A 22,170-nucleotide genomic window follows, 5' to 3' on the forward strand; every position below is an offset into this window, starting at 1 on the left:
CCATGTTCTCTCTCTGTCCTGTCTGGTAACCTTTCTCTATGTTCTCTCTCTGTCCTGTCTAGTAACCTTTCTCTATGTTCTCTCTCTGTCCTGTCTGGTAACCTTTCTCTATGTTCTCTCTCTGTCCTGTCTGGTAACCTTTCTCTATGTTCTCTCTCTGTCCTGTCTGGTAACCTTTCTCTATGTTCTCTCTCTGTCCTGTCTGGTAACCTTTCTCTATGTTCTCTCTCTGTCCTGTCTGGTAACCTTTCTCTATGTTCTCTCTCTGTCCTGTCTGGTAACCTTTCTCTATGTTCTCTCTCTGTCCTGTCTGGTAACCCTTCTCTATGTTCTCTCTCTGTCCTGTCTGGTAACCTTTCTCTATGTTCTCTCTCTGTCCTGTCTGGTAACCTTTCTCTATATTCTCTCTCTGTCCTGTCTGGTAACCTTTCTCTATGTTCTCTCTCTGTCCTGTCTGGTAACCTTTCTCTATGTTCTCTCTCTGTCCTGTTTGGTAACCTTTCTCTATGTTCTCTCTCTGTCCTGTCTGGTAACCTTTCTCTATGTTCTCTCTCTGTCCTGTCTAGTAACCTTTCTCTATGTTCTCTCTCTGTCCTGTCTGGTAACCTTTCCCTATGTTCTCTCTCTGTCCTGTCTGGTAAACTTTCTCTATGTTCTCTCTCTGTCCTGTCTGGTAACCTTTCTCTATGTTCTCTCTCTGTCCTGTCTGGTAACCTCTCTCTATGTTCTCTCTCTGTCCTGTCTGGTAACCTCTCTCTATGTTCTCTCTCTCTGTCCTGTCTGGTAACCTCTCTCTATGTTCTCTCTCTGTCCTGTCTGGTAACCTTTCTCTATGTTCTCTCTCTGTCCTGTCTGGTAACCTTTCTCTATGTTCTCTCTCTGTCCTATCTGGTAACCTTTCTCTATGTTCTCTCTCTGTCCTGTCTGGTAACCTTTCTCTATGTTCTCTCTCTGTCCTGTCTGGTAACCTTTCTCTATATTCTCTCTCTGTCCTGTCTGGTAACCTTTCTCTAAATTATCTCTCTGTCCTGTCTGGTAACCTTTCTCTATGTTCTCTCTCTGTCCTGTCTGGTAACCTTTCTCTATGTTCTCTCTCTGTCCTGTCTGGTAACCTTTCTCTATGTTCTCTCTCTGTCCTGTCTGGTAACCTTTCTCTATGTTCTCTCTCTGTCCTGTCTGGTAACCTTTCTCTATGTTCTCTCTCTGTCCTGTCTGGTAAACTCTCTCTATGTTCTCTCTCTGTCCTGTCTGGTAAACTCTCTCTATGTTCTCTCTCTGTCCTGTCTGGTAACCTTTCTTGATGTTCTCTCTCTGTCCTGCCTGGTAACCTTTCTCTATGTTCTCTCTCTGTCCTGCCTGGTAAACTCTCTCTATGTTCTCTCTCTGTCCTGTCTGGTAACCTTTCTATATGTTCTCTCTCTGTCCTGTCTGGTAAACTCTCTCTATGTTCTCTCTCTGTCCTGTCTGGTAACCTTTCTCTATGTTCTCTCTCTGTCCTGTCTGGTAAACTCTCTATGTTCTCTCTCTGTCCTGTCTGGTAACCTTTCTCTATGTTCTCTCTCTGTCCTGTCTGGTAACCTTTCTCTATGTTCTCTCTCTGTCCTGTCTGGTAACCTTTCTCTATGTTCTCTCTCTGTCCTGTCTGGTAAACTCTCTCTATGTTCTCTCTCTGTCCTGTCTGGTAACCTCTCTTCCTTGCTGTCTGAAGTTCTGCTTCCCTGGATCTCCTATATTATTACAGAGATGGCATAGTATCAGTGCCGTAGCAATATGGAGAATCCTGATCAGACAAACGTACAGAGAAGCAATATATGCACACACACACAACATGAACAACAGGCAAATAACGTGTACCTGAATTTTTTCACTCAATGTTAAACCTGATTAACATTCAAATGTCTTACCCTTCACAAACCACAATAGCTGTGTTCTCTCTGTTGCTTTAGCAACAACATCGAAATGCGTGCAGCCATGGGGCAAAACAGATGAGGTTGGCTTAAATTGTTAACATGTAAGCTTTATTTAGTCTCCAATGTTTATTGAAAACAAATACATTTGCACAATGACCACGTGTTGTTTCAGAAACATTGTTATAGTTATTGGTTAGCTAGCCAGAGAATGTTTGCCGTATTTGCATTGTCATGAAATCAGTCAAAACACCTCAAAACAAGACATGGTATCAATAACTTGATGAAACATGCTGAAATAGGCCACAAATTATTCCCCACATGGCAGTGTCATTCTTGCTAGCAATCTGGCCATCCAGAATCACAACAGACTGACTTATGCCCTATGGAAGCGTGCACATCGTTGTTCGTGACATTGTCAGCCAACCCATCTATGTAGCTAGATGCTAAATAATTATATTGTAAACACACACACTCACAACGTATTCACTTACTCCTGCAACAACAACCGTCTCTGTGTTTACTGAGCTGCATCTTCAATTCCGTATGTTCATCTTCTATAAATTGGAAACAAATTACTCAGCTGTCCAGCTTTGTTTTTCAACAGATAGCTACAGTTGAAGTCGGAAGTTTACATACGCTTAGGTTGGAGTCATTAAAACTCGTTTTTCAACCACTCCACAAATTTCTTGTTAACAAACTATAGTTTTGGCAAGTTGGTTAGGACATCTACTTTGTGCATTTTTTCCAACAATTGTTTACAGACAGATTATTTCACTTATAATTCACTGTATCACAATTCCAGTGGGTCAGAAGTTTACATACACAAAGTTGACTGTGCCTTTAAACAGCTTGGAAAATTCCAGAAAATTATGTCATGGCTTTAGAAGCTTCTGGTAGGCCAATTGACATCATTTGAGTCAATTGGAGGTGTACATGTGGATGTATTTCAAGGCCTACCTTCAAACTCAGTCCCTCTTTGCTTGACTTTATGAGAAAATAAAAAAATCAGCCAAGACCTCAGAAAAAAATTGTAGACCTCCACAAGTCTGGTTCATCCTTGGGAGCAATTTCCAAATGCCTGAAGGTACCTTGTTCATCTGTACTAAGAATAGTACGCAAGTATAAACACCATGGGACCACGTAGCCGCCATACCGCTCAGGAAGGAGACGCGTTCTGTCTCCTAGAGATGAACATACTTTGGTGCGAAAAGTGCAAATCAATCCCAGAACAACAGCAAAGGACCTTGTGAAGATGCTGGAGGAAACAGGTACAAAAGTATCTATATCCACAGTAAAAACGAGTCCTATATCGACATAACCTGAAAGGCCACTCATCACGGAAGAAGCCACTACTCCAAAACCACCATAAAAAAGCCAGACTAAGGTTTGCAACTGCACATGGGGACAAAGATCGTACTTTTTGGAGAAATGTCCTCTGGTCTGATGAAACCGAAATAGAACTGTTTGGCCATAATGACCATCGTTATGTTTGGAGGAAAAAGGGGAAGGCTTGCAAGTAGAAGAATACCATCCCCACCGTGAAGCACGGGGGTGGCAGCATCATGTTGTGGGGGTGCTTTGCTGCAGGAGGGACTGGTGCACTTCACAAAATAGATGGCTTCATGAGGGAGGAAATGATGTGGATATATTGAAGCAACATCTCAAGGCATCAGTCAGGAAGTTAAAGCTTGGTTGCAATTGGATCTTCCAAATGGACAATGACCCCAAGAATACTTCCAAAGTTGTGGCAAAATGGCTTAAGGACAACAAAGTCAAGGTATTGGAGTGGCCATCACAAAGCCCTGACCTCAATCCCATAGAAAATGTGTGGGCAGAACTGAAAAAGCGTGTGCGAGCAAGGAGGCCTACAAACCTGACTCAGTTACACCAGCTCTGTCAGGAGGAATGGGCCAAAATTCACCCAACTTATTGTGGGACGCTTGTGGAAGGGTACACGAAATGCTTGACCCGAGTTAAACAATTGAAAGGCAATGCTACCAAATACTAATTGAGTGTATGTAAACTTCTGACCCACCGGGAATGTGATGAATGAAATAAAATCTGAAATAAATCATTCTCTACTATTATTATTTCACAATCTTAAAATAAAGTGGTGATCCTAACTGACCTAAGACAGGGAATTTTATTAGAATTAAATGTCAGGAATTGTGAAAAACTGAGTTTAAATGTATTTGGCTAAGGTGTTTGTAAACTTCCGACTTCAACTGTAGCTAATTGAGCTGACGTTACCAAAAGTAGCTAACGTCATGTTAGCCTTAAGTTAGCTAGCTATCTTTATTTGCAATTTTTTGCATATTTGGACAATACTTGATTAGACAGTAATTGGTTAGTTAGTGATACTTTGTCGGGTGGTGAACAGAGCTCCAGCAGTTTCATTCAGTGTCCAGATAGTTAATCAGTAACTGTACTGTCAAAAACCTGCTCATGAAATCTGTTAGCTAGACTGAGTAGTCCCTTACGTTAGTCAGTTAGTTAGCTTAACATTATCTGTCAGTGCAGCTTTTGAGTCAATATGTTGAAATGTACTCAAATCTGGCTTACTGTGAGGTCAATAACTCTGAATAACATCATGGGCTAACAAAATGTGCTATAGTAATAGCAAGCTAACAAAGTTTACCTCGATTCTGTCACGTTAGCTAGGAGTGGTGGGTGTGGAGTCAAGCGCAGAGAGCAAAGTTCCAAATGAGAATGTTTATTCCAAATATGAGTCAAGCCAAAAACCACAGGCACAAATGACCACAAAGACAGGACCGAAAACAAACCGTATAGGAATAAAACACGAACATCCACTGACATAAAAATAAACAAGCCCGCACAAAAGCAGGCGGGCCCTGAAGGCTTAAATAGCCCTGAATTAACGACAGACAAAACACAGGTGAAAACAATCAAGACAAAACCAACAGAAAAGGGAAAAGGGATCGGTGGCAGCTAGTAGACCGGCGACGACGACCACCGAGCGCCACCCGAACAGGAAGAGGAGCCACCTTCGGTGGAAGTCGTGACAGATTCTCCTTTTCATCTTTGTGTTCTCTCCCTCAGAGACTGAACAGTCGCCCGCATACGGCGGAATATCATTTTTGGGGACGAATTAAAAATGTCTTTGGTGAATCCCTTTGACTCCACCTCCTAAAGTGCCACCGTACACAGAAATGCTGGTTTTAGGCAGCACTGAAAAGGCAGGCCAGGGCCCATGTTTGGAGTATTCATTGCAGTGGAGACTAGCTTATTTTACACCATCCCAGCAGGGCAAAAGACTCAGGGCTGGGACAAAATCATTCGGGGCTATATCCACGAAAGCCCGGGTCTAGTGATGTCAATGGCCTGTTCCATAGTACCATGACCTTGTGGCTGGTGTGTGCTTCTATCCCCTTGTGTTCCTGGCGGCGTTAAACTGAGACTGGGATGTTTTCAATGTTGTAACAGTCTTCACTACAGGGGAAAATATCTGCTTTTCTACTTAGTTAATGATGGATTGCAGTGTTGTGATATAACCACTGAAGGATAAAATGATTCCCTACTGACGGGAAATGTGATTAAAGAAACATACAGACAAAAGTGCTTATTATTATCAAGTGAGCTGCACACAATTCATAGTGTTGGCTGCTGTTAGCCCAGTACAAACATTTCTCTCTGCATCTCTGTGTATCTGTAGCTAGCCAGACATGATGATCCCTAACTAGAGATTGCCTGGTAGAGCCTGATGCATGCTCAATGACTCTTGGATCCATTCACAGATGCTTGGCTTGCTTGTTTGGTTTGATAAATGACCTATTTCAGCTCTGTTAAGTCAGACTTGGCGTAACACATGACAAACTTTGTTTCTAGGTGTTATTAACTGATGTGCCGCATGCCCCCCCCCACAGACACACAAACACACACATACTAGCAGCGACCTGTCCTGCTCAGCATCTAAATGCCATCATTTGTCATTTGCATAGAGCAAGGTCTATGTTCAAACAGATCAGGGGGATCATTCAGGGATCGAACCATCCGGTTTATAACAGGTAATTTTTCATGAGCAGTAAAACACACAATAATACAGCTGGAACTCCCAACTTGTATAACATGGTGAGACCATAAAATCCCCATCAGACATCTCTACTGTACATTGATCTATAGAAGAGTGGGCTTTTAGAGTTGGGTGCTGCAGAGTGGGCTTTTAGAGTGGGGTTTACTCCAGTAACTAACAGTATGCTTACTCCAGTAACTAACAGTACGTTTACTCCAGTAACTAACAGTACGTTTACTCCAGTAACTAACAGTACGTTTACTCCAGTAACTAACAGTATGTTTATTCCAGTAACTAACAGTATGTTTACTCCAGTAACTAACAGTACGTTTACTCCAGTAACTAACAGTATGTTTACTCTAGTAACTAACAGTATGTTTACTCCAGTAACTAACCGTATGTTTACTCCAGTAACTAACAGTATTTTTACTCCAGTAACTAACAGTACGTTTACTCCAGTAACTAACAGTACGTTTACTCCAGTAACTAACAGTACGTTTACTCCAGTAACTAACAGTACGTTTACTCCAGTAACTAACAGTATGTTTACTCCAGTAACTAACAGTATGTTTACTCCGGTAACTAACAGTATGTTTACTCCAGTAACTAACAGTACGTTTACTCCAGTAACTAACAGTATGTTTACTCCAGTAACTAACAGTATGTTTACTCTAGTAACTAACAGTACGTTTACTCCAGTAACTAACAGTACGTTTACTCCAGTAACTAACAGTATGTTTACTCTAGTAACTAACAGTACGTTTACTCCAGTAACTAACAGTACGTTTACTCCAGTAACTAACAGTATGTTTACTCCAGTAACTAACAGTATGTTTACTCCAGTAACTAACAGTATGTTTACTCCAGTAACTAACAGTACGTTTACTCCAGTAACTAACAGTATGTTTACTCCAGTAACTAACAGTACGTTTACTCCAGTAACTAACCGTATGTTTACTCCAGTAACTAACAGTACGTTTACTCCAGTAACTAACAGTACGTTTACTCCAGTAACTAACATTACGTTTACTCCAGTAACTAACAGTATGTTTACTCTAGTAACTAACAGTATGTTTACTCTAGTAACTAACAGTATGTTTACTCTAGTAACTAACAGTATGTTTACTCTAGTAACTAACAGTATTTTTCTCCAGTAACTAACAGTACGTTTACTCCAGTAACTAACAGTATGTTTACTCCAGTAACTAACAGTATGTTTACTCCAGTAACTAACAGTATGTTTACTCTAGTAACTAACAGTACGTTTACTCCAGTAACTAACAGTACATTTACTCCAGTAACTAACAGTATGTTTACTCTAGTAACTAACAGTATGTTTACTCTAGTAACTAACAGTATGTTTACTCTAGTAACTAACAGTATGTTTACTCCAGTAACTAACAGTATGTTTACTCCAGTAACTAACAGTATGTTTACTCCAGTAACTAACAGTACGTTTACTCCAGTAACTAACAGAATGTTTACTCCAGTAACTAACAGTATGTTTACTCCAGTAACTAACAGTACGTTTACTCCAGTAACTAACAGTATGTTTACTCCAGTAACTAACAGTATGTTTACTGCCGTGAGGAAACTATTAAAGCTAACAAAGATCTGACAGGCAGCGTAGAGGAACTCAATATTCTCCCCAGTCACCTCTAGAGCCACAGCGCCATCTTGTGTTCAGTATTGAAAAATACATCATTGAGGGACAGAGTGACTAAGTAAAGCTCTGAAGTCATCTGCTCTTTCATATCATCTTCCTTAAATGACTGCATGCACTTTATGATAGTGTCATTGAATAATGGCTTTCTTAACCGCCACCATCTTTCAGCCTGGATGTTCCTTTCACTTCCCGCTGACAAATTAGGGGAGCATTTGTGCACACAGAGCTTTGATTTACAGTTTCAATAAAAGTATTCTCATGTTATAAGAACTCATGATTTATTTCTGTTTTCAGCTCTCTTTCTCTCTGAGGGCATTTGTAAGAAGAGTTCTGAGAATTACCAGTCCCCTCCATCTTTCCTCCGTTCCTTTTTCATCTGTTTGCTCTGTGCTGTACAGACAGATTTCAGTTGGTCATTGTGTTATGTGATCTAGGGTAGTGCTGTACACTTACCATTACAACAGCGGTTGAAGAGAAAACCTACAGGAGGGTAGCTCTCCATGAACAGGGTTCGAGAGAACCTACAGCAGGGTAGCTCTCCATGAACAGGGTTGGAGAGAACCTACAGGAGGGTAGCTCTCCAGGAACAGGGTTGGAGAGAGAACCTACAGGAGGGTAGCTCTCCAGGAACATGGTTGGAGAGAGAACCTACAGGAGGGTAGCTCTCCAGGAACAGGGTTGGAGAGAGAACCTACAGGAGGGTAGCTCTCCAGGAACAGGGTTGGAGAGAGAACCTACAGGAGGGTAGCTCTCCAGGAACATGGTTGGAGAGAGAACCTACAGGAGGGTAGCTCTCCATGAACAGGGTTGGAGAGAACCTACAGGAGGGTAGCTCTCCAGGAACAGGGTTGGAGAGAACCTACAGGAGGGTAGCTCTCCAGGAACAGGGTTGGAGAGAACCTACAGGAGGGTAGCTCTCCAGGAACAAGGATGGAGAGAGAACCTACAGGAGGGTAGCTCTCCAGGAACAGGGTTGGAGAGAGAACATACAGGAGGGTAGCTCTCCAGGAACAGGGTTGGAGAGAGAACATACAGAAGGGTAGTTCTCCACGAACAAGGGTGGAGAGAGAACCTACAGGAGGGTAGATCTCCAGCAACAGGGTTGGAGAGAGAACCTACAGGAGGGTAGCTCTCCACAAACAAGGGTGGAGAAAGAACCTACAGGAGGGTAGATCTCCAGGAACATGGTTGGAGAGAGAACCTACAGGAGGGTAGCTCTCCAGGAACAAGGATGGAGAGCGCTGCTAGAGAGTCCTGCTGTATACTTACCATTACAACAGGGGTTGTAAATAGTAGACCACTTAAAGGTCCCTTATAGTACACGTACAGGAGTATCATGGCAAACTGGAAGACTGGCCAATAGTTTCTATGCTCAGACCATCAGGCTGCTGAAAAGCCACCACTAGTCAGCTACCTGCTCCCCCCTCCCCCCTGCTACGCCCCCCTGCTACTCCCCCTATGGACCCCCCCCCCCCCCCAACTGACTTTTACTCTGCCCCCACCCCAACAACATTCATCACTGTTCCAGTTGTTAATATGTATATTTTAGTTTTTTTAATTATAATTGTTTTTTTTGTATCCACACCCCCTCAATGGTCATGCCGCTCCTCCTATGGTCATTCCCCCCACCCCCTAAACAGCCTTTACTCTGCCTCCATTCCAATGGACATGTATTTATTCAGCACTGATACACTTATGATGTGTATAGTTCTATTTCTATTGTTGTTTTTTATCACCATTTTCATTATTTTATTTCACTTAGTTCTGCATGTTGGAGCTCGAAGCCTAAGATTTTAACTTTACCCTGCAATCACACCTGCAACTCTGACTATTAAAAACTCTGAATCTATGAGGGGACCTTTAAGCCTGTGAAAGATTTACCACAGAGATGATTAAAGGCCCAATCCAGCTGTTTTTTATATATAAACATCAAATCATTTCTGGGTAACAATTAAGTACCTTGCTGTAATAGTTTTCCATTTCTCAACCAATCATTTTGCTAGGACTGTCTGGGAGTTGTCTGAGCGGGGAGGGGGAGGGCACCTGAAAAGTATCTGTTATTGGAAGAGAGGTTTGGAACTCACTTTGTTATCAGTCTATTAACTTAATTGATGCCTGGTGATGTCAACAGGCAGGCTGAACTCCACCCATGCCAAACATTCTGATTAGAAGGTCCTATGTAGATTGTAATTTCAACCAGCAGGAAATAACACTGACTTTTACAGTGTTCGTTTCAGAAGCTGTTGTACAATATGATACAGAGCACATGAGAAACTGAATTTTGACTGCACTGGACCTTTTAAGACATAGCCCTAACTTTGACATCATGACTTTGCACTTTAGTATGTTCATAACTTGATGTGAATGATGTGACATACATTGCTGGGACAAAGACCTTTTGAGATGGCTAAAGGTTGTGTATGTTGTGTCTCCTGTGTAACAGAGCCTGGGTTAGTCATGATGGACAATGGATGTGCATAGAATATCACACTGATCCTAGATTAATAAAGCAACCAAATATTTCAGATCAGATGTAATACCTTTGATACACATTTGATATGCTTGATAAACCACGTTCAATAGCTTCCTTCCCCAGTTGTAACAGAAACTGCTTCCTCAGTGTTTGTGTTCAGGATGCTATGGATCAAGTTGAAGCGTCAAGTTCACAGGCTTGTCCCTTCCCAACTTCTCAAAGGGGATTTTTCCATTCCTGGAATATTAGATGTACACTTTATTTTCTGCAGACTTACTGTTTTTTATGTTTGTTTCTCCAGACCAATCAGATCCATTGATAGTGTCTTTTGTAGGCTCTGTATCTGGTTAAGTTCAGCCTGTAATAGTATGTTGGTGAACTTTGACCTCTGTCTCTCTCTCAGGGGCAAGCTGGGATCCCTGGCAGCACAGGAGAGAGGGGTGCCCATGGTGAACCAGTGAGTATCGACCAACCAATCAAACAGTTGTCATAAAGTTCTTTACAGGAACCCTGCCTAGACCCCTAAAGTGTATGCAGCAACACAGTGGGCAGGAAAACTCCCTAAAAGGAATACATCTCATGACCTCTCTTACCGTGATGAGGGCCAGGAGTTTTCCGACCTAACCACACAACCTGATAGGGGAACACTCTGGGTCTTACCTATGACACTTTGGCTGTGTTTGTGTAAACGCAGCCCCTGTGGCTGTGGCTGTGATTGTTATGTGGTATAGGAATGTCAAACAGACTATCCCTGTGAGGTGAACATGTATTATTAAAACGATTAAGCCTCTCTTCCTCCTGAGGCCTTTGGACTTTGTGTGTCTGTTGGTCTCTTCTGTTTTTATTTCTAATAATTTAATCAGCTCTGGTATTACTCCCGCACCCTGAATCAGTTGTTCCAGGGCTCTGTAAAACGCAAGCTGTAAAGATCGGTGTGATTTCATGTGGCTGAGACTAATGATTCCAGCTTTGATGCTGACAAACACACACTCAGGCACGCAAACACAAACACGGAGAGACACACACACAGACAAACACACACAGACAAATACACACACACAAACACACTTAACCCCCGCTGTCACGAACGTCGTAGTGAGGAGACCAAAGCGCAGCGTGATGTGAATACATACTTTTAATGTAAGACGAATGAACACGAAGAACACTAAACAAACTAACAAAACGAACGTGAATGCTATAAACAATGAGTGCAGACATGCAACAATGAGTGCAGACATGCAAAGAGACAACGATAAACAGCTGCCTCTGATTGGGAACCAATCTAGGCCACCATAGACCTACATATGTCTAGACTAGACACACACCTTCTTCATACGAAGAGGAGGAGTAGTGATTCGACCAAAATGCAGCGTTGTAGTTCGACATATTATTTATTTACAACAAACAGACGAAGACGAAAAACTCTTGAACAAAAATACAAAACAATAAACGACGTAGACAGACCTGGACGACGAACTTACATGAAACACGAAGAACGCATGAACAGGAAAACTGACTACATAAAACGAACAAACAAACAAAACCGAAAACAGTCCCGTGTGGCGTAACACTGACACAGGAGACAACCACCCACAAACAAACAGTGTGAAAACACCTACCTTAATATGGCTCTCAATCAGAGGAAATGAAAACCACCTGCCTCTAATTGAGAGCCATATCAAGTCACCCTTAACAAACATAGAAACACACAACATAGACTACCCACCCAAACTCACGCCCTGACCGTCAAACACATACAAAATAACAGAAAACCGGTCAGGAACGTGACATAACCCCCCCCCCCTCAAGGTGCGTACTCCGAACGCACCACCAAAAGTCTAGGGGAGGGTCTGGGTGGGCGTCTGACCACGGTGGTGGCTCAGGCTCAGGGCGAGGTCCCCACCCCACCATAGTCAATCCCAGCTTACGTCTCCCCCTCAGAATGACCACCCTCTTACTCCACCCACCTAATTTAAGGGGCAACACCAAGATAAAGGACAGCTCCGGGACAAAGTAGCTCAGGACAAAGAGGTAGCTCAGGACAGAGGGATAGCTCAGGATAGAGAGGTAGCTCAGGATAGAGAGGTAGCTCAGGATAGAGGGGCAACTCCGGACTGAAGGGCAGCTCCGGACAGAGAGACAGCTCTGGACTGAGGGGCAGTTCTGGATAAATAACAGCTCCGGGCTGAGGGGCTGCTCATGGCTGGCTGACGACTCTGGACACTCATGGCTGGCTGATGGCTCTGGACGCTCATGGTTGGCTGACGGCTCTGGACGCTCATGGCTGGCTGACGGCTCTGGACGCTCATGGCTGGCTGACGGCTCTAGACGCTCATGGCTGGCTGACGGCTCTAGACGCTCAGACGGCTCAGATCCTGTCTGGTTGGCGGCTCTGGCAGATCCTGTCTGGTTGGCGGCTCTGGCAGATCCTGTCTGGTTGGCGGCTCTGGCAGATCCTGTCTGGTTGGCGGCTCTGGCAGATCCTGTCTGGTTGGCGGCTCTGGCAGATCATGTCTGGTTGGCGGCTCTGGCAGATCCTGTCTGGTTGGCAGCTCTGGCAGATCCTGTCTGCTTGGCGGCTCTGGCAGATCCTGTCTGGTTGGCGGCTCTGGCAGATCCTGACTGACGAATGCCTCTAGCGGCTCCTGACTGACTGACGGCTCGGGACAGACGGGTGGCTCTAATGGCTCGGGACAGACGGATGGCTCAGACGGCACTGGGCAGACGGATGGCTCAGATGGCGCTGGGGAGACGGATGGCTCAGATGGCGCTGGGGAGACGGATGGCTCAGATGGCGCTGGGGAGACGGATGGCTCAGATGGCACTGGGTAGACGGATGACTCAGATGGCGCTGGGGAGACGGATGGCTCTGGCCGGATGAGGCGCACTGTAGGCCTGGTGCGTGGTGCCGGAACTGGAGGCACCGGGCTAAGGACACGCACCTTCAGGCTAGTGCGGGGAGCAGGGACAGGGCACACTGACCTCTCGAAGCGCACTATAGGCCTGGTGCGTGGTACCGGCACTGGTGGTACCGGGCTAAGGGCACGCACCTCAGGGCGAGTGCGGGGGGAAGGAACAGTGCGTACAGGGCTCTGGAGACACACAGGTGGCTTAGTGCGTGGTGCCGGAACTGGAGGCACTGGGCTGGAGACACGCACCATAGGGAGAGTGCGTGGAGGAGGAACAGGGCTCTGGAAACGCACTGGAAGCCTGGTGCGTGGTGTAGGCACTGGTGGTACTGGGCTGGGGCAGGGAGGTGGCGCCGGAAATACCGGACCGTGCAGGCGTACTGGCTCCCTTGAGCACTGAGCCTGCCCAACCTTACCTGGTTGTATGCTCCCCGTCGCCCGACCAGTGCGGGGAGGTGGAATAACCCGCACCGGGCTATGTAGGCGAACCCGGGGACACCATGCGTAAGGCTGGTGCCATGTAAGCCGGCCCGAGGAGACGTACTGGTGGCCAGATATGTAGGGCCGGCTTCATGACATCAGGCTCAACGCTCAATCTAGCCCTACCAGTGCGGGGAGGTGGAATAACCCGCACCGGGCTATGAACACGTACAGGAGACACCGTGCACTCTACTGCGTAACACGGTGTCTGCCCGTACTTCCGCTCTCCACGGTTAGCCTGGGAAGTGGGCGCAGGTCTCCTACCTGCCCTTGACCCACTACCTCTTAGCCCCCCCAAGAAATTTTTGGGTAGTACTCACGGGCTTTTCGGGCTTCCGTGCTAGACGCGTCCCCTCATAACGCCGGTTCCTCTCTCCGGTTTCCTCCGCTCTCCGAGCTTCCTCCAGCTGTTCCCATGGGCGGCGATTCACTCCAACTTTAGCCCATGGTCCTTTTCCTTCCATGATTTCCTCCCAAGAATTATATGTACATTATTTAACCCTCTGTTTCCCCCATGTTGGTGTGCGTGTTTGTTTATTATGTTCAGGTTGTATCTTTATGGCTGGTATTGTTTGCCGGATTTGTTATTACGCCCGTTATTTGCGAGTGACCGGTATTTTCACGCACCTTTAGTATTTGTTTTATACTGGTGCAGTTTGTGGAATAAACTACCTTGTACACTCATCTCTGCTCTCCTGTGCCTGATTCCATGCACCAGTTACCCACAGCCTGACAATTAAAGTCGCCAGTGATTGGGTCTCAATGTAGGCAGCAGCCTCTCTGAGTTAGTGATTGCTGTTTAGCAGTCTGATGGCCTTGAGATAGAAGCTGTTTTTCAGTCTGTCGGTCCCACATTTGATGCACCTGTACTGTCCTCGCCTTCTGGATGGTAGCGGTGTGAGCAGGCAGTGGCTCTGGAGGTTGATGTCCTTGATGATATTTTTGTCCTTCCTGTGACATCAGGTGCTGTAGGTGTCATGAGGGCAGGTAGTTTGCCTCCAGTGTTGCGTTGTGCAGACCGCACCACCCTCTGGAAAGCCTTGCGGTTGAGGGCGGTGCAGTTACCGTATCGTGGGAGACAATCACAAATACAGGTCAAACAGATTAGGGCGTGACAGCAGGGCTGTCGAATGCCAAATTTCTATGATACAGCCCAACAACAGTTTGTCAGAGTTTTGGGTGACAAGCCAAATTTCTTCAGCCTCCTGAGGTTCTTCACCACACTGTCTGTGTGGGTGGACCATTTCAGTTTGTCTGTGATGTGTACGCCGAGGAACTCAAAACCTTCCACCTTCTCCGCTGCTGTCATGCCCTGCTGTCACGCCCTGATCTGTTTCACCTGTCTTTGTGATTTTCTCTCACCTCCAGGTGTCACCTGTTTTCCCCATCTCTCTGTGCCAGTTCGTCTTGTTTTGCCAAGTCAATCAGTGTTTCTCCTAGCTCCTATCTTTCCCAGTCTCTGTTTTTTCCTAGCCCTCCTGGTTTTGACCCTTGCCTGTCCTGACCTCGAGCCTGCCTATCGCCTGGTACTGTTTGGACTCTGACCTGGTTTATGAACTCTCGCCTGTCCCCGACCTGCCTTTTCCCTACCCCTTTTGTTATGATAAGTATCGGAGCTCAACTATCTGCTTCCTGTCTGCATTTGGGTTTCGCCTTGTGCCCTTATAACTGCTGTCCCTTCGATGTGGATAGGGGGTTACTCCCTCTGCTGTTTCCTGAAGTTTTGAACAAAGATCATCTCCTTTGTTTTGTTGACATTGAGTGAGAGGTTGTTTTCCTGACACCACACTCCGAGTGCCCTCACCTCCTCACTGTAGGCTGTAGTTGGTAATCAAGCCCACTACTGTTGTGTCGTCTTCAAACTTGATGATTGAGTTGGAGGCTTGGATGGCCACGCAGTCGTGGGTGAACAGGGAGTACAGGAGGGGGCTGAGTGTTGAGGGTCAGCGAAGTAGAGATGTTGTTTCCTACCTTCACCACCTGGAGGCGGCCCATCAGAAAGTCCAGGACCCAATTGCACAGGGCAGGGTTGAGACCCAGGGCCTCCAGCTTGATGATGAGCTTGGAGGGTACTATGGTGTTGAATGCTGAGTGGTAGTCAATGAACAGCATTCTTACGTAGGTATTCATTTTGTCCAGATGGGATAGGGCAGTGTGCAGTCTGATGGCGATTGCATCGTCTGTGGACCTGTTGGGACAGTATGCAAACTGAAGTGGGTCTATGGTGGCTGGTAAGGTGGAGGTGATATGATTATTGACAAGTCTCTCAAAGCACTTCATGATGACAGAAGTGAATGCTACGGGGCGGTAGTCATTTAGTTCAGTTATCTTTGCCTTCTTGGGTACAGGAACAATGGATGCCATCTTGAAGCATGTGGGGACAACAGACTGGGATAGGGAGCATTTGCATATGTCTGTAAACACACCAGCCAGCTGGTCTGCACATGCTTTGAGGACGCGGCTAGGGATGCCATCTGGGCCAGCAGCCTTGCGAGGGTTAATAGGTTTAAATGTTTTACTCACGTCAGCCACGGAGAAGGAGATTGGTGGACACAGTCCTTATTAGCGGGCCGTGACAGTGGCACTGTATTATTCTCAAAGCGGGCAAAGAAGGTGTTTAGTTTGTCTGTAAGTGTGACATCGGTGTCCGTGACGTGGCTGGATTTCTTTTTGTAGTCCGTGATTTCCTGCCACATACGTCTCGTGTCTGAGCCATTGAATTTGTCGCTGTTCACCTTGTCGCTGTACTGGTGTTTCGCATGTTTGATTGCCTTGTGGAGGGAATAGCTACGCTGCTTATATTCAGACATACTCCCAGACCTCTTTCCACGGTGAAATGCGGTGGATCACGCTTTCAGTTTTGCGCGGATGCCGCCATCCGTCCACGGTTTCTGGTTAGGGTAGGTATATGTTATGGATCAGTTGTTACTTTGAACACAATCAAACCATGATGCGCCACATCACATGATATCACAGTAACCATTGTGGCCTCTGATTGGCTGTTTTTCTCTTCTAGGGGCCCAAAGGACCCGCGGGGGACGCAGGACCTGACGGAGAGCAAGGACATGAGGTACATAACTGTTGTTAACCTTTCATTGCTACCCATCCCGGATCCGGGAGCATCCTCATCAAAAAAGCTGACTAGCATAGCCTAGCCTAACGCGACAGGGATATCATATAGTATAATTTTCATGAAATCACAAGTCCAATACAGCAAATGAAAGATAAACATCTTGTGAATCCAGCCATCATTTCCGATTTTTTAAATGTTTTACAGCGAAAACACTATGTATTTCTATTAGCTAACCACAATAGCAAAAGACTCAACCGCATATTTTCACCATTTTTCTACCGCATAGGTAGCTATCACAAAACCGACCAAATAGAGATATAATTAGTCACTAACCAAGAAACAACTTCATCAGATGACAGTCTTATAACATCAGGTTATACAATACACTTATGTTTTGTTCGAAAATGTGCATATTTAGAGCTGCAAACCGTGGTTATACATTGTGAATATGTAGCATCGATTCACCAAATTGTCCGGAGCTATTTTGGACACTCACCTAATCTGACCAAAGAACTCATCATAAACTTTACTAAAAAATACATGTTGGACAGCAAATGAAAGATACACTAGTTCTTAACTTCTACTGCCTCAGAAACCCGGATCCGGGAGCACCCCCCACCCCCCACACACTGTTTAGCATAGCTAGCATAGCTTCACAAGTAGATAGTAGCATCTAAATATCATTAAATCACAAGTCCAAGACACCAGATGAAAGATACAGATCTTGTGAATAAAGCCACCATTTCCGATTTTTAAAATGTTTTACAGGGAAGACACAATATGTAAAGATGTACATCTATTACCTAAAAACACATTAGCATAATCCACCATCTTTTATTTGTCCACCAACACCAGTAGCCATCACCAATTCGGCTAAACTAAGATATTTATAGCCCCTAACCAACAAAAAAACTCATTAGATGACAGTCTGATAACATATTTATGGTATGGGATAGGTTTTGTTAGAAAAATGTGCATATTTCAGGTAGCTGCCATAGGTTACAATTGCACCCACCGTCACAAATGGACTAGAATAATTACAATGAGCAACGTGTTTACCTAACTACTAATCATCAAACATTTCGTAAAAATACACAGCATACACTAATCGAAAGACACAGATCCTGTGAATACAGACAATATTTCAGATTTTCTAAGTGTCTTACAGCGAAAACACAATAAATCGTTATATTAGCATAGCACATAGCACATAGCAGCCCAGCATTGATTCTAGCCAAAGTGAGCGATAAAAGTCAACATCGCCAAAAGATATTAATTTTTTCACTAACCTTCTCAGAATTCTTCCGATGACACTCCTGTAACATCATTTTACAATATACATATACAGTTTGTTCGAAAAGGTGCATATTTAGCCATACAAAACCGTGGTTACACAATGAAAATAGTAGCAAAACAAGCCTGAAAATGTCGGTCGCCATCTTTCAGAGTGATCTAGTTTAATTAATAGCTAATCATATACTTGACTAAAAAATACAGGGTTTACAGGAATCGAAAGACAAATTAGTTCTTAATGCAACCGCTGATTTACATTTTTAAAATTATCCTTACTTTTCAATACAGGGTTCGCCAAGTGAAGCTATACCAAACAAAATGGCGAAATATGCGTTTAAAATATTTCGACAGAAACACGATTTATCATATTAAATATTGCTTACTTTGAGCTGTTCTTCCATCAGATTCTTGGGCAATGTATCCTTTCTATGTTATAAACGTCTTTTGGTCGATAGATGTCCTCTGTCCTTCGAAATGTCCACCACCAACGACCGACATCCCAAAACGTGTCCAAACTTTCAGAGTGCACGACAAATAAATTCCTCAGAATCGCACTAAACGGATATAAATTGCTATAAAACGGTTCAAATTAACTACATTATGATGTTTTTAACACCTAGAACGAGTAAAAACATGACCGGAGAAATATTGCTGGTTAGAAAACGATTTGGAACGAGGCAGGTCCGATGTCCTTGACGCTTCAGGCGCACGACGAGAAAGGGCGGTCTCTATACATTTTGGTCTTTTATAATGGCTGTGAAAATCCCATCGATTCCATTGAAAGCGTGATGACGTACAGACACCCAGAGGAAGACGTAGGCAGTGTCGGTTTCTTCATAGCATTCACTGTCGCCTTAAAAACAGACCCCAGATCAGAGGTAAAAAAAATTGAAATCTGAACCCTGTCATGAAAAGTGCTGTAGAAATTGTTCTGTACAACTCAGAGACAAAATTTCAACTTCTATAGAAACTAGAAGGTGTTTTCTATCCAATAATAACAATAATATGCATATTGTACGATCAAGAATTTAGCACGAGGCAGTTTAATTTGGAGACACAAATATGCTAATGCGGAACAGCACCCCCTATAGTTCCAAGAGGTTAATGCAACCGCTGTGTTAGATTTTTTTAAATAACTTTACCATAACAAACAGCTTACGTTATAGCGAGACAGCGCCCGCCAAAACGCGAATAATAGGACTCAACATTTTCCACAGAAATACGAAATAACATCATAAATTGTTCTTACTTTTGCTGAGCTTCCATCAGAATCTTGTACAATGAGTCCTTTGTCCAGAATAAATCGTTGTTTGGTTTTAGAATGTCCTTCTCTCCTGTCGAATTCGCTCCATAAGGCTAGCCAATGTTGATGACGTTCCCAATTTCTCTCGACGCAGAGAACGGAAAACTCCAAAAGTCCCATTAAACGTTGAATAAACTGATGAAACTCTGTTGAAAAAAACTACTTTATGATGTTTTTCTAAAATGTATCAAATAAAAACAAAGCTGGAGATATTAGCCGTGCATACCGAACGCTTATCATAAGACAATAGGGAGGTGCTTCCCGCGCCTAGGTAGAGAAAGGAAATTCTGGACACGTCATTCCAAGAGCTCTTGTTCGACCTCAGATCAAGCTAGACACCCCATTCCACCTTCCACTGCCTGTTGACATCTAGTGGAAGGAGTATGCAGTGCATGCATATCCATAAATATAAGGCAATTCAATAGGCAGGCCCTGGAACAGAGCATCGTTTTCAGATTTTTCACTTCCTGTCTGGAAGTTTGCTGCAAAATGAGTTCTGTTTTACTCACAGATATAATTCAAACAGTTTTAGAAACTTGAGTGTTTTCTATCCAATAATAATATGCATATTGTACGATCTAGAATAGAGTACGAGGCAGTTTAATTTGGGCACGATTTTGTCCAAAGTGGAAACAGCGCCCCCCTATTGACAAGAAGTTTTAAATATCAAGATTGGATCTCATTATTTTGTTGTCGTTTCACTGTGCTTCTGGACACACACTCCCTCATGCTTTTGCACACACAAACACACACACACACACACTTTGTTTTACTTCTCTCTCTTTCCACAGGGAGCTCCTGGCAGAGAGGGGGAGCCAGGTCCAGTTGGAGAACCTGGGATAAAGGTTAGTGTCCTAGAGAATTACTGATTTGGTTTTAAAACCCCCAAAACAAAATGACATATCAGACAACATGCTAGTGAAGTTTACCGCTTAGCCTACTCACCCATTGAACTTGTACAGAAGATGTACCTCAACATACCCTAGGTATGAAAAATATAAAAAGATGGCATTGTTAAGCTGAGAGTGGTACCAGGTCCTATTAGTACCCAGAAGCCTTTTGGAGGGCCATGGCATCTGTTCATCCCTGTGTTGGGTTATGTCCCCCTGAGGGGACGTGACCTCCTGAGCACTATGAAAACACAGTCAACACTCGCAAATAAAGTACTTACATCGAAGTAGTATTTTATTTGGAAGTTGGAATACTCCTGGGCTACAGTACCTCAAGACTCATTTACAGAACTTAGAGTTGAGCTTGTCTTATCATCTTATTTTGTATAAACTCCTGAGCACCTCTGTTGTTGTGTCCCTGCAGGGCCACGGGGGGCCGGTTGGAGGAGAGGGGGAACAAGGACAGCAGGGAATGAGAGTGAGTCCTGACTAAGTCCTTCACAAGACCTTCTGAACACAGTCTATGCTCCTAATCCTGCTCTGCTTGTGTTTGGGAGAATCCGATATGCCCGTATATTTACTGTGCCCTCGTTTGATGGAGATGTGTAATCCCTGGGCCGGCGAAGGCCAGGGCAGTGTTGAGAATGATTTGTTTTTGTCTGTTGGACTGTATTAATAACCTTCAGGGATGTCGGAGGAGCCTTTCTCTCCCCTCCCTCTCTCTTCCCCTCTTCTTGGGCCAGGGGAAAGCACTGTAGAGAGAGAGGGTCCTTTGTGTCAAAGCTTACTCTCAGAGATCCTGTTGTAGAACTACATTGTATTGTACTGTGATGCAGAAGGATGTGCAATAATTACATAGTTACAGTCTAGTGTAGAAAGTTGAAGACACACCTGTTCTCCAGTCTAAATGTCCATATTATGGATGCTACCGTGTGGCGACTCAGGTTGGGCTGGATGCTCTGCCCAGCCTCCCTCATCGTCAGGCCATGATTTATGACATGGTCCACCAAAGTGGCCCTAATGTCATTGGAAATATGTCTCCGTCTATTGCCTGGTCCCCTTCTTTGTTCTTGTCCTCCTCCTACTCCTCTCTTCCTCCCGCTCTCACTGCCTCCATGTTTGCAAAGTTCTCACAAAAGAGGTGAGCTTACCTGAGGTCTATTTGTAGTGCTAAGGCTCAGACTAATTGGTGTTCAATTACTGTATAAATGTTTTCATGTGTGTGTGTGGGTGTTGCCAATTTCAGGAATGTTTTGCATTTTGAATAGAAGTGTTTTCCCAATGATTGCAAGAGATTTCATTCTTGAACGAAGTGTCTAATGTAAGAAACTGTTTTGCAAGTGTGTTGCAGAATTGCAAACAAAGTGCAAAGCAGAAAATCTGTTTGTACTTTTGGTGTTTTTGTTTAGGGCATGGTTACAAAAGTGAAGGCTTTGATGCTTTTGTCTAAGAATTCACTTTCAGTGTGGAAGCAATCGGCAAAAACTGTAATACAATGGCTTACATATAACGGAGGGAAAATATAATCGTCACAGTCAGGCTCTTTCCAATGTACAACATGTTTCATGCCCTGTGGGTTTGTGTAAGCCTACAACGAGTCAACTACACATACTGGACAGTAAAGCCTAAACATTCCATAGGAACATATTAGCATGGTATTAATTGTAACAGCAGTGACCATGGTTGGCTGAAATAAATGTGATGCTGTGTTTGTAGGGTCTTCCAGGTCCTGCTGGCGAGGATGGGCCCCAGGGAAAAGATGGACCAAAGGTAAACACACTGGACAATAAGCTAAATGAGAAGTCCTTTGCTGTTATTGCTCCTACTTCAGAAGCCTCCTAGAACCTATGTCTCTTTACTCTCCTACTCTTTCTTTCTTGTCATCTTGATCTTTCTCTTCTCCCGCTCTCTCTCTCTCTCTCAGGGAGAGCCAGGTGACTGTGGGCCCATGGGCGAGGCAGGGGACAGGGGGATAGAGGGAGACCCTGGGCCTCCTGGAACCACCGGAGTGGCTGGAAAACGTGGTTTCTCTGTAAGTGTGTCCGTTTATTAGCTAAACTTATGACAAAAAATAATAATGATACAACAATTAAGCCGTACAGTAGGTAATGATGCCAATGTGTCCCAGTAGGGGTCAGTATTC

At 44.3% G+C, this 22,170-nt stretch overlaps 1 protein-coding gene across 2 annotated transcripts in view; it reads left to right on the forward strand.

Moving 5' to 3' along the window:
* Positions 1-22,170, forward strand: part of LOC129810766 (collagen alpha-1(XXIV) chain-like) — a 234,889-nt gene that overhangs the window by 162,845 nt on the left and 49,874 nt on the right. For both annotated transcript variants that reach the window (XM_055861629.1, XM_055861630.1), the window contains exons 32-37: positions 10,483-10,536; positions 16,485-16,538; positions 19,929-19,982; positions 20,452-20,505; positions 21,744-21,797; positions 21,952-22,059. In XM_055861629.1, coding sequence (XP_055717604.1) covers positions 10,483-10,536; positions 16,485-16,538; positions 19,929-19,982; positions 20,452-20,505; positions 21,744-21,797; positions 21,952-22,059 — 378 coding nt within the window. The remainder of the gene's footprint in view (positions 1-10,482; positions 10,537-16,484; positions 16,539-19,928; positions 19,983-20,451; positions 20,506-21,743; positions 21,798-21,951; positions 22,060-22,170) is intronic.

This window comes from Salvelinus fontinalis, chromosome 14, assembly GCF_029448725.1.
Source record: "Salvelinus fontinalis isolate EN_2023a chromosome 14, ASM2944872v1, whole genome shotgun sequence".
Classification (NCBI taxonomy): Eukaryota; Metazoa; Chordata; class Actinopteri; order Salmoniformes; family Salmonidae; genus Salvelinus; species Salvelinus fontinalis.